Source organism: Canis lupus, chromosome 10, assembly GCF_048164855.1.
Source record: "Canis lupus baileyi chromosome 10, mCanLup2.hap1, whole genome shotgun sequence".
In the NCBI taxonomy this organism is placed as follows: domain Eukaryota; kingdom Metazoa; phylum Chordata; class Mammalia; order Carnivora; family Canidae; genus Canis; species Canis lupus.
The window spans coordinates 70281225-70294176 of NC_132847.1; the positions used below are offsets into that span (position 1 = coordinate 70281225).

The 12952-nt window shown below is 59.7% G+C and overlaps 1 protein-coding gene across 5 annotated transcripts in view; it reads left to right on the plus strand.

Annotated features, from left to right (window-relative positions):
* The window catches only part of COL27A1 (collagen type XXVII alpha 1 chain), a 135109-nt gene that overhangs the window by 16017 nt on the left and 106140 nt on the right, over positions 1–12952 (plus strand). For all 5 annotated transcript variants that reach the window (XR_012038508.1, XM_072842498.1, XM_072842493.1 and 2 more), the window contains exons 4-5: positions 4710–4763; positions 8929–8982. Coding sequence is in view for 4 of the 5 variants with exons in the window: in XM_072842498.1 (XP_072698599.1) it covers positions 4710–4763; positions 8929–8982 (108 nt within the window). In the remaining variant the exon portion in view is untranslated. The remainder of the gene's footprint in view (positions 1–4709; positions 4764–8928; positions 8983–12952) is intronic.

Here is a 12952-nt window from a genome sequence, read left to right on the forward strand (position 1 = left end):
CGCTTGCACTTTTTTGCAAGCGTCACCTCAGGAAGACCCGGATGAGGGCCTGGCCTGCCGCAGATGCTCCATGCCTATCTGCGAGACGAACGAAGGAATGTGATCTTTACAGAAAAAAAAAGGTTGTCTTGACTCCCAGGCCAAGCTCCTTGAGGTTGCACAGATCTCTGCTGCTGGCGGGTCACGAGGCCGTGGGGAGGGTAACAGCTCACAGACTTTGGGTTTGGAGGGACCTGGGTTTGAACCACTCCCGTATCCAGCCAGCCTTTCATCCTTTCCCGCAAACGTGCATGGAGTACCTTCTAGGTTCCAGGTGCTGCGTGACCTTTGGCAAGTCACTTAACCTCTCTGAGCCTCTTTCTGCCTTTGTGAGACAGGCATAGGGTCCTACCTACCTTTCCAGAGTTGTTGTGCAGATTGAGATGAGGGAAGCTGGTCCCAGTGGTTTGCTGGGACTATTGATTCATGTGCCGATGGTTGAGATGGGGGAATTGTTGCACGAAGAGCACTGGGAGTGTCTGGACCCAGGAGGGCCTTCACGCTGTTGGTGGTTTGGAATTGGGGCTACGTCTTGAGAAGTTCACCCCTTACCCTAGTTCTCCTCTAGAACCCAGGAGAAGGGGTGGGGGCGGTGTTTTGCTTTGTCCCTGGCGTACTGTCTTTGAGCTCCGACCACGTGCTGGGCTCTGGGCTAAGCCCTTTGCGTGCTGCGTCCTGCAGCTCCGGGTGGGAGCCAGGTACTTGAGGAGAGTTCAGGGAAGGGGCTATTTACAGAGGTGCGGACGGCATCAAAGGAGCCGGCAGTGGCCACAATGCACACAGGTCTGACCTGAAGGTACAAGGGGAGGGAAACTGGGACCAGAACCCAGGGAGAGTTAAAGTGGGAACAGCAGGAGCCGGGGGCTGCGGTGGGACTGCAGGGGGGACTGCAGCCCGCCTGGAGAGAAAGCCCCTGCCCACTCCCTCTTTCCCACTTGTCCGTCTCTTGCTGGGACCTCCCATTGGCCAGACCCAGCGAGGAGCAGAGAGCAAGAGAGCGTGAGGCTGCAGCCTGTAGGCGGGTTCCCAGGGCACACGATCTCCGGGGGGCAAGTGGAGGATAGCCAGCAGCCAGCACCCTCACACGTTCTCTTGGAAGCTGGGTGTGAGAGCCCCGTTTTCCAGCTGGACAAACTGAGGCCTGGAGGTGCAGGGAGATGAAATAACCTGTGCAGGCCACACGGAGAAGCCCTGGCCCCCGAGGCCCTTCCCGAGACTGGGCCAAAGGGCCCGGAACCCTGAGCACTATCCTTGGGATGAACTGGGGATGGGGGCTGCGCAGATGGTCAGAAATGGGAAGGCCCTTCGAGGTCCCCTGCCTCTCCCCGTCGAGCCACAGGCACTGAGCAGAGGCCCAGGGATGGAAAGTCCTGGCACAGGGACACGGGCAGGTAGCAGCACACGCGGGCCCGGCCTCGGGTCTCCTGGATCCTAGGCCCGTGGAACGTCCCCGCTGGCTGCCAAGGGCCGTGCCCGCCAGCACTTGCTGCTTCCTGCGGGGCTTGGCAGGCGGGCTGTGCGGCTGGACACAAGGGTGGACTTGTTCTGCGGGCTGGGGTTCCCCGAGGTCTGGCTGTCGCCGGCCAGGACCCTCAGGGGAAACCCAGAGCCCCGGCCTGCTTGTTTCCATGGCTCTGTTTGTGTGAGCCCCGAGCCCTGGCCTCACGCACCTCTCCCCCCCCCCGAACCCCCCCCAGCAGGCCTGTGGCCCCCGTTCCCCTCCCCTCCCCTCCCCCTGCTCTGGGCCCTCTCAGAGGCCCCGTTGTTTGCAGCGTGGAGTGGAAAATCCCACCCCGGCCCTCGTGAATCATCCCAGAGTCACCCGCTCAGGCTTCAGGCCCTGGAAAGAAATGGCAACGTTTTTCCACTGCGTGGAGAACAGGCAGGGTCTCGGCTCAGGCGAGAGGGGGCAGGGGGCGCCCACCCTCGCCTGCCCGCGAACAAAGTAGGTACTGAGCGGGGAAGAGCTGGGCCCAGGGCTGCAGCCGGGCAGCTGGGGAGCCCCGGCCCCCCGGGTGGGCAGAGGAGAGCCTGGCCGGGCCTGCCGCTGGGGGCCGGGCTGCGAACTGACATCACCAGGCCGGGCCGCGGGTCCCAACTGGCACTTGGAGTCTGCTCTGCAGATGTTGTGGGTGAGGTCAGACTCCCAGCCTGGATGCCCCTGTTTCTGGGGCAGAAGGACTGCCAAGAGGGAGTGTCCAGGCCTCCACGGCAGCTGCCCGACCGGGGTCCCCCAGGGAGCCCTGCCTCACGGAGCCTGTCCCTCCCTGGAGCTGAGCGTGAGGCAGGCCTTGGCCTTCTTCTCTGTGAGATGGGCATGCACGGTCTCCTCCTTTCCTCTCCTGCCCAGGGACTGGAGAAGAAGTCACCACCACCCTGCAAGTCAGGAAGGCCCGGTGTTGGGAAGGCTCCAGGATGCTCATTCCTCAGATGCCTCCCCGGGGGCGTGGGGGTGGGGTGGAGAGCTTTAGCCAGGGTTGCACACCTCGTCAGGACCTACGTAGCCCCGGGGAGGAGGACGCCTCAGAAGTCCTGGGTTGAGTCCTGGTTCTCCCTGCTAGCTGTGTGGCCTGGGGCAAGTCACTCTGCGGCTCCGAGGCGCTTTTAGGTTTCTCACGGATGAAAAGGGCTCACGATGGTAGTGGTACCCACAGTAATGCTTAGCCCCGAGCCCCTGCATTTCCCTTTAGTTCTGGGTCACCTGGAAGAACAGGTCCAGGGAGGGCCTTCCGGAAAGGGAAACCTTTGCTCCTCCTGAAAAACAGATGCCGAGGAGGGTGATTTAAAATTTTGCGCTGGGGAGATTCCAGGAGCTTGCTTCACAGAAACAACAGCTAACTTTTGGGGCATTAACTGTGTGCCAGGCCCGGGATTAGCACTTTTTACAGATTATCTGTCAGCGAGGGGCCGTCATGTCCTCGTTTTACCCTTGAGAGAGGGAAGGCCGCCCAGTGTGCACCCGGGTCCCCCGCACTCCTCGGCGCCCTGGGGAGGAGCGGGGAGGAGCCTGGCCCCGAATCCCCAACCTGCGGGACCAGAGGGCTGAGTACGAACATCCGCCCGGCCCCCGCCTGCCACCCCCGGGCTCTGGGTGGAGGGAAGACAGCTGCCAGTTTGGCCCGAGGTCCCTGGAGGCTCGGAGGTGTCTGGGACTTGCCTGAGGGCACGCAGCCCCCCTGCCTGCAGCCCGGCTCTCTCCAGTGCCCCCGGGGCCTCGGCGCCTATATCTGCCTGTCTGGATCTCTCTTCTGATTTTTGTTCATGGACGAGCAAGCACGTGGTGTTCACAGGCCAGAACTGTGAACCAGGGCTGCCCAGCGTGAGATCTGGATTAATTACCAGCCAAACCGTACTGGGTTTTCAACACTGATTTTTAACTCCGGGCAGGAAACCTGGAATCTCGTTGATGGTTATTTGAAACAAATGAATTCCCCAGGCCTCACACATCCTCGAAAGCCAGGCTTCCTTCGAAGGCTCCCGTGTCCAGTTCTTCACGTCGCGCGCTTCGTTAAGCCGCGTGTAGCCCCGCGGGGTGGCCGGGGCCGCGGCGGGGGGGCCCACGGTGGAGGGGCGCGGTGGGCGCTCGGCCCAGGGGCCTGCACAGAGGGCCCGGCTGTCAGGTGGCAAAACTGGGATTTTGAACGAGGGTCAGCCCCCTCCGTTTAGGAAGTCCGGCTTGGCTGCGTCGCTTGCGTGCGTGCGGCAGGGTTCGGCCTTTCTCTTGTGGGAAATAGGGAGCCACTGAGTGGTGTAGCGCAGGGGGGAGGATGAACCAGGCTGCGTGGAGGCGGAGAGGAGAGGAGAGAGGCTGCAGGTGGGGAGAGCAGTGAGGGGGCTGCTGCAGGTTCTCAGGGGGCAGCGATGAAGGTTGGGCCAGGCTGTGACCACCGGGAGAGCGGGAACATCTGAGTGACAATTATATCCCAGTCGCTGTGTTAAATGGTTACCGCCTCTCATTTCGTCCTTGTGACAATCCCGTGAAGAGGGTATGACTTCCCCCGTTTGGTAGGCACAGGCTGGCTAAGGACCTTGCCCAAGCCCCGCCGGCAAGTGGCAGCACGCGGTCTGGCCCCGGGCCTGTCTGTGCAAAGCCTTTGCCCACGCCCTCCCCGTATGCTGCGCTGCCTCCCCGCGGCCCCAGGATGCTTGGTGTGACCTTGGACAGGTCCCTTCTCGGCTCTGAGGCTGCAGAGAACTTGGCTGAGCTCTGAGATCTCTTTCTGTCTTATCTCATCAAACATTTACCTGAACCCTGTGGGGGGAGAGAGAGAGAGAGAGATTAGTTGCTTTGAGGAGACCATGGTCTAGTGGGAGACCCAGGCTTCTGGGCAGACAGTCCCCCCAGATAATACAGGAGCCTTGAAAATAGAGAGGACGAGGGGACTTGACTCAACCTGGGGGAGGGAGCGGGGAAGGCTGCCCTTAGGAGGTGGCACCCTGGGTAAGTTAGCTGAGTAATAAAAGATGAAAACTTCAAAGACCAAGAAGCAGGGGCTGCACAGGACTGAGAGCCCCAAAGAGCATGATTTCCTTGGGCAGGGACCTCAGAGGACCCCTCTTCTCAGCCATGGAGGGTCCATGCCCAGCTGGACAGGCTTGTTGAATGACTGCTTGGACCCATTCTCTGCTGCCACTTGGCACTGACTCTGTCTTCTTGCTTTTTCCTTCAGGGTCCCCCTGGGCTGCCTGGGCTCCCTGGACCCCCTGGAGCACGGGGGCCGCGGGTAAGTGACCACACACTGTCCTTTGGAGCCCTGGCTGGCTCTTTGGCCTGTATCCCACTGCCCCTGAAGTTCAGCCTCGCTGTGTGTCCTCACGCTGTCCCCTGCCCCTCACGGGCGCCCACTTTCCGCTTCATGCGTGGAGTGTACTTAGGGCTCTGAGGGGGCTCTGCATGGACGGGCACAGCATGGGAGGAGAGCAACCACCCCTTACAGGGTCTCAGGTGTCCGTTGCGGGTACCAGCCCGGCAGCCTGGAGTGGAGAAGGGGTTTCTGCAGACCACGTCCCCTGAGATGATGCTCCTCAGCGTTTGTACAGGAAAAAAAAAAAAAAAAAAAAAAAGCTGGCTTAGCAGGACACGACCCTTGTATCCATCTTCCCATCTCTGCAGATCTCTGCAGGGCCACCCTGGGGTGGGGATGCCGACACGGGCAAGGGAGGGGGTGAGCTCCCCATGCTGAGAGGGTTGATCAGAGGCGGGAGGATGGCTTCGCAGGCCCGCAGCGGCTGAGATGGTCTGGCCTGACCGTGGTGTGAAAAGTAACTCCTCTGTGTGATGCCTCGCACGGCACCTCGTGCTGCCTTGTTTGAGCCCCTCTTTCCCGGGACCCCCGTGGGCCAGGATAATCACTCTCGTTTTAGGGAGGTGGAAACCGAGTATGTAGGAAATGGAAGAGCCAGGATGGGAACTGAGGCTCTTAACCGTATGCCGGCACCCTTGGGGGTCCTCTTGGAGAAAAATCTGTCCTTTTCCTAAGAGGGCTCAGACCCATGACGCCTGGCACCTGTGCCCAGGCTGAATCAGCCTTTCCCACGCTGGGTGCCTGGCAAGGCTCTGGCAGAGACAGCTGCCTGGGGCATATTTTTAGCTCGGAGCCCAGCGGATGGTTCTGGTTATGCAATTACTCCAGGCCTGGCCCTGTGCTCTCTGGGCCCAGGGCTCTGGAATCTGCTCTCTGAAGCGGCATTTCCTCCTGGCTCCAGAGTCTCCATGGAGCACATACCCGGAGCTGGGGACCACAGAGGTACCAGGGATCCTGCTGGCCACAGGACCTTGCAGCCTGGGACCAGGATGAGGCCCTTTGACTCAGCAGGCAGCTTGCCCATCCAGACTCCTCCCTCCTCCTCTGCACCTTTGCTCAGGCTGTCCTCTTGACCTGACCTGGCCTGCCCTTCTTTGCAAGCTCCTCCTCCATCCCCTGCTGAGATCAAATGCCACCTCGTTTTCTAAAGACCACCCCCCCCCCCCAACCGAGTTCCTGCAGCCGTTTATCTGCTTCTCTGAATGGTTGGTGTGGATCACTTTCCAAAAGCTCACGCGGGCCGCTGCACTCTGTGGGCCAAGCTGCCTATGCATGATCTCATCCCACCTGCCCAGCCATCCCCAGAAATAGGTTAAAACGTTGTCCCCATTTTACAGGCAAGGAAACTGAGGCTCCGAAAGGTTTGGTTATTTTGGACAAAGTCAACCAGAGAGTGAATGCCGGAGCTAGGGTTGAACCCAGACAGTCTGACCCCCAGAACCTATGTTCTTAACCATCGATTATGCTGGTTTTTCTCTCTACCTGAATGAGCCCAGAGCCAAGCCCTGTTTCTTTCTCGTTCTCACCTGATACCTAACAGGTGCCAGGCAAATGGCTGCTGAAGAGTTCTGGTCTGGGAGTTAACAACATTCCACCCCGCCCCAGAAGCTGTGTGATCTTAGGCAAATCCCTTCCCTCCCTGGGCCTCAGTTTCCCATCTGTAAAGCATGGGGTCCGCCCAGGATTTCCCAAGGCATTTCCTTGGAAATATAGTTCCAAGGTTCCTCCCAGCTCTGAAATTCCATGAGTGAGGGAATGACTCTCCTGACATCCTTCTCAGGCTTGCTGTGTGCTCCTCTCCCCCCACCCCCACCGCCACCCCCGCCATCATCCTGTTTCTAGGCTGGAAATTCCATAGATCATAAAATTCCAGAGATAGTAGAATGCGAAGAGTAGACCATCCCAGCTCCTCTCTGCACGAATGATGGCTCTGGGGCTCGGGGAGTGACGGGGCCTTACCTGAGGTCACCCAAAGCTCAGTGGCGTGCCCCTTCCCACCTCCACATACTTCCCCAGCCCGTGCAAGGATGATGGGGAATCCCTGGGCCCTCCCCTTACCCGGCTTTCTGGGTTGCAGCATTCATAGAATTGGTCTGCTTGGCTCACAGTCAACTATGTGCTCCGTCTCTTTGCAAGGCAATGGCCGGGGAGAGGTGGGGAGGGGGGCGGGGAAGCAGGAAGCCCCCACTTTCACACGCTGCAGCTCCGGGAGCCAAGCGCTCCAGCCTGCCATCTTTGGGGACCCAACTGGGGAGAAGCAGCCACCCTTGGCCGCCCACAGCCCATGCCTGTTTCTGGAGTGCTGGTCAGGGGCCCCTCCTCAAACACGCCCACCCAATTTACGACCAATTCAGGGGTGAGTTCTGAGGTGAGACCCCAGGAGCCTGGGCTGGGGTGAGCATCTGAGGTCTTCCAGATTCCTAGGACCACCAGGGTCCCAGTTACTCATAGGACTGTTGAGGAGAGTGAGGCTGGGGAAGGGGGGCTGCTCACAGCTGGTCCCAGGTCTTGACGCTTCCAGGTCACATCCGTGTGCCGGGAGACCGTGTTTGGTGGAACCCTGGAGAGGGCCGGGGAGCGGGTTCCTTTAGAGGGAGGGCCACCAGTGACACCGTTATCAACCCCCCAGGCCCAGTGAGCTTCTGAACCCTGTTCCTTTTCGACGTGTTTGGAGAAGGGGAGGGTCCCTGTTCAGGCATAGAGAAGAGGGAGGCGCCTGGGTTGGAATGTGACAGGCTGCAGCTGGAAAGTTGGCCTCCGAGAGGGAGGAAGGAAGCAAGTTCATACAGAGCTAGCCAGATGAGTCAAGAGGGGCCAGGGACGAGGGCAGTGTGTCTAGAAGCTGGTGTGGTGGGGCACCACTGGGCTCCTCGGGGTGCCTCTCCCCGCCCCCCGTGCCCCAGAGTATTCCTGCTGGACAAAGACTCTTAGGAATTACCCGTCTCTTAGGGCTCTGTTTGTATTACTGGCTGCAAGACTCTAACCCAGGGCCCTTGCTGGGGAAAGTGGACATAACAGGCTCCAGCTGTTCTACAGCAGGAAGATAGGACCTGGGAAAATCGAATGCCATGAATAAGCCCCGGACCTGAAGCCAACAGGCCTGGGTCCCAGCCTTCGCTTGGCCACCTCTCTGCTGTGTGACTTGGCCAAGACTCTTGGACTCTCTGAGCCAGGTCCTCCTAGCTGCTCCAAGACCCCTGGAGGGCTCGTAAGCTCAGAGCTTGTAGGAACCTAAGGGAGAGCTCTCTGGCTGGGCTGGGGCCCTTGTTCAGAAGACGCCAAGTACGCCCTTCACTGGGCTCTCCACTCCAAAGGGTCACAGCACAGTCCAGTTGGAGTCGAAAGGGAGCGGTTCCTTTAGGCAGAAGTCTTAGGAGATGCCCTGGGAGGAGGTGGCACTTGAGCCAGACCTCGAAGGACAGGAGGGGTGTCAGCTGGAGGGGATGGTTGGGAAAGGCACACCAGATGTTGGGAATGGCACAGGTGAAAGTGGTGAGGCACGGGGGATGGAACCTTTGAGCGGAAACAGAATTTGTCAAGGAAGGTTGCATCTGACATAACTCCATGTGGCCCACGGGGTTACAGATCTGACCTTCAATTTAAAAAATCAAGAAGTCCTATGGCTTTGTAGTATCTTTATAGTATCCTCAGGGAACCAGCCTGGGAAGGGCTGCTGGGCCAGGGGGAGAGAGCGGGGAGGCTGTAAAGTAAAATTCAGAGGTTGAGAGCTTGTGTTTCAAAGTCACACATCTGAGGTTGACCTCCAGCTCTGCCCCTTAGCAGCTGGGTGGCCTGAGAAAGCTCTCGCCCTCTCTGAGTGCGGGCTTTTCATCTTCAAAATTGGAAGAATGGCAGGCAGTCCCCACCTCGTGGGTTAGTTGGATAAAACGAGGTCATGCACGGAAAGTGTTCAGAGCAGGGCCAGGCATCAAGGGGTCCCCTCTGGAGGTGGGCCGCCGTGGCCGTCCTGCTGAGACTCGGCTAGGCGAGCAGGCCAGCAGGTGGAAGGAACCTGCTGGGCATCGCTGTGGGAAGGGGAATGACCCCCATTTTCCCTTACCTCTTCATTTCTTTTCCCTTTCAGGGTCCTCCTGGGCCTTATGGAAACCCAGGCCTCCCTGGCCCTCCCGGAGCCAAGGTGAGTATTTGCTGTGGGGTCTGGAGGTAGGGCCATGGAGTAGGGGCTAGGCTGGGGCTATGTTTGGGGTGCTTCCTAGGGGCTCCTGGTGAGAGGCCCTCGGTGCCATTGACACTCCCTGAGCGCCTTCCAAGAGCCAGGCTTGTGACACAGTGAGGACTCGAGAGTGGAGCTTCTGGTTGCAGAAGCTGGTTGTAGGGAATTAGAGAGAGAAGGGCAGTTGGAACCCAGAACCCTCAAAGGAGAGGAGGAACAAGGGTCATTTGCTGCTAAGTAGGGAAGGCCTTGAATGTCAGACTAGGGATAGAGATTTTCCTGGGTCTTAAGCCTTAACCCTGGGAGGCATGTCATCTTTTGAGCTGGGGAGGGACGTGGTCATGTTTGGAAACAGTCACTGGATGTCGTGTGCACATGGACTGGAGGCGGGGACCAGAGCAGAGGCAGGGAGGCCCCGGGGTGGTACCGGGGAGGGATGAGGCCAGCCCAGCCAGCTGAGGGGTGTGGGAGGAGGGGCAGGAGGGAAGCGGCTGCATTCACGGTGCAGAGGGGAAGTAGGGAGATAAGAGACCAGTGACACCCTGGTGTTAGCCTCGGTGACCCAACCGAGGAGCCCCGGAGGAGGAAGGCGAGGATGCTCATTTGTGAACCGGGAAACCTGGAGCCCCGCCAGGTGGAGACAATTCATGGGCAGACATTCTGACACTGCAGAGTGCTGAGGAGCCAGAGATGAGGCCCGGGGTGGGGGGGGGAGGAGACGACAGCGCAGAGATGCCACCTGCCCCAGGGAGCCTTCCTGGGGTGCTCCAGGTAACTTTAAGATGAGACCACAGAGGCCAGAGTGAGCGGTGCTCCGATGCCTGCTGGGAACTCCGTCCCCGGGGTGCCCCTGTGTGCCCAGAGCTCCGGCAGCGAACAGGGCTCTCCAGGGCCGCGCTCCGAGCAGCCGCAGGGCCGGCAGCACTGAGGCCATGGGGAGAGGTCTCCAGGGGTGGCTGGGGGAGCAGGAGCAGGGAAAGGGGCTGTAGGGCCAGGGAAGCCAGGAGTGCCGGGACTGGGCCGAAGGAGCGGGAAGCAGGCCCCGGAGGGCAGAGGGGCTCCTGGTTAGGACGCTGCCCGGTGCAGCCTGCCCTCTGTGGGTAACCAGGGTGGCCAGGTCCAAGGTCATTCTTTGCTAAGCCCGTGGTGCAGATTGAGCGGCTTAAGGAAAGCCGTTAACTGACTGGTCGCACCGCCCCCAAAGGCCAGCCGTGGCGCCCACCAGCTCGTCTGGGAGTGCGGCACACACGGCCGGGGCTGGGCCCGGGGCCTTCCTTGCAAAGCCAGCCCAGAGGCCTCGGGTGCCCAGTGGCCAAGCCGCTGCCCGGAAGTGCTGTGGTTTTAACAAGGCGACTAGTGCAGCGTTTGAAGGCATGGCCGTCCTCCTGGAAGCCACCCTATATTGGGCCTTCCTGGGGGCCTGTGCACTCTGCATGCGCTTTATGTGGCTTGTCTTCATTCGATCCCCACAAAGCCCTAAAGGGATGGGCTGTGCCCGTATACGGATGGGGCACTAAGGCTCAGGCGCGTTAGGACACTGTCCAGGAGACGGCCCCAGGATCCGCCCCCGTGGGCCCGGCGGAGAGGCAGCCCCCCGGAGACTTCCGCTCTGCATAGGCCTCAGGCCTCCCGGGCCATGGGCTACATCACCATGCCGAGGACCCACAGCTGTTGGGAATTGTCAGGTCTGTCCGGGAACACGCCTTTCTTGGTCGGCTCTGGGACTGGCCGGTCCTTCCCGCTCCCTCCCATTCTTTTCCACTCCTCCCAGCTTCCAGATTGATCCCTTGCTTCTGTGGCAGCAGATGGTCCATTGGCTTCTGCCCCGGTCCATGCCGGCCCCACGTTGCAGGGCCCCGGCCCCAGGCCCACGGCAGCCCCGGTCTGGCCCGCAGCCTCCTCCCATCCTGCCAACAGATGTGCTGAGGCAGGACGGGGGCCCCTTAGCTGCTTCTCCTTCCATCTTGAGAAGCAGCTCTCTCTGGGTGTGGGGAGCGAGGCTTGTACCTAGTAGGTGACTCCTCTTCCTGCCACATGTAGCAGGGACGTGTAGACTCGTGCTCTCCTGGGCAGGACTCCAGCCCGCTTCTGGGTATCACAGATAAGGTGTGGGCTCCAAAAAATACACTGGAACGGGAGCCTGCTTCTTCCATTCGTGTTTGCATAAAACTCCAAGGGGGAAAAGTCATGCCTGACACCTGGCCTGCAGCCCAGGGGTGAGCAGTGGCCCTAGGACAGGCCGGCTGGGTCCTGGGCTGCCCTTGATCTGTGGCATCGCCGGGACAAGGTTAAAACAGAGACTCTCCCTGGATGGAATTCCTGCCTCAGCTGAGGTTGGAAGGGAATGTTGTGTATCTGCACCAGAGGGTGTGATTGTGGGGAGAGGGTCCTCACTGTGTCCCAGATCCCCCTTGGACCAAGGAGGCGACCTGATGGGATCGTAGGGCTGGCCTCCCCCAGGCCCTGTGCTGGCTCCTCCTCTTCCACATGATGCTGCCTTCTAGAGCAACCCCTGGGGGGGCAACCATCCAGCCATGTCCTTCTGTCATCAAATGTTTATGGGCACCGACCATGTGTTGTTGGAGAAATCAGCCGAACAGGAGGGTCTGCCCAGGTGGCAGGAGCCCCCACTTTGTCTGGGTGGGTCACCGTGCACTCCTTGCTTCAGTGAGTTCATGGGACCCTTGGGAGCTTATGGTCTTGTGGGATAAGGACTGAGGGATGGGAGATACCAGTGAATTGAGGAGGCTCAAAGGGGAGAGGAAGAGCAAAGGAAGGACTCCACGCCTCTTGAGGTCACAAAGACGCCAAGGTCACTTACCTGGTACTGGTGGTGACCAGCAGTAGCAGGACTGTATTTCGGATTCTTGAGCTTGCCTGCTGGAAGACACGTGTCAGGGCTGCTACAGGCCAGAGCCAAGCTTTATTTAGCCCGACCTGCCCTCCCCCCCACCCTAGACCAAGGCTTTGCCCACTTGCCAGAGACCCGTACTCCCACGTTCAAATCCATCAAGAGGAGGGAGGGTCAGCTCCCACATGGAGTCGAGATCAAGGACTTGGAGAATGAGGCAGAGAAGCCAGGCCCCTGGGAGGATGGCATTGGCTGACCTTGGAGGCTCGGTGTTGACTCATGGGATTGATTCATGTCGCCAACCAGCCTGTACTTGTTGCTGTGGGGAAGGGCAGTGGTTAAGAGCACAGACTCCGGAGCCAGGTGATCGAGGTTCAGACCCCAGCTCTGTCACCTCCTGGTTCTTTGGCGCTGAGTATACATTATTTCAACTTTCTGTGCCTCAGTTTCCTTATCTAGAAAATGGACGATGAGAGTAACTGCCCCCTTGGGTTGTCATGAGGAGTAACCGAGTCACTTAGAGCAGTGCTGGCCTGTGGCAGTGCTACAGCAGGGTCAGCTTCAGCACCAGCCGGGTGGGCCTGTATTGGGGCCCCAGCAAGGACAGTCCCTGCCCTCGTGGAAACAAGCTAATCACACTGATAATGCAGAATTATGCCATGACCCGGGCTCTATGAGAGAGGCATGGGACGCTTGGATGCCTAACACAGGGTGGATTGGTCCCATCTAGGAGGTGAGGTGCACTTTCCCAGAAGGCACATGGGTTGGACTAAGGTCTAAAGTACAGCAGATGACAAGGCACAGGGGCACAGGGGCAGGAGGGTGGGGAGGGGAGCAGGCCCTGGTAGGCGGTGGAAAGACATTTGGACTGTATCCCAGCAGCAACAAGAAAACACGACAAGGTTTTTAGCAGAGGTGACATGATCAGATGAGATCTGCAGAGGCCACTCGGGCAGTTTGAGAAGCAGGGCCTGGCGGGCAGCCAGCGGGGAAGTCTAGGGCTGCGCTGCTGGGGATGCTGACGCTGGACTGGGGTGCAGACAGGTGGGATGCAGGCCCGTGGGCAGGTGAGGGGCTCTGGGC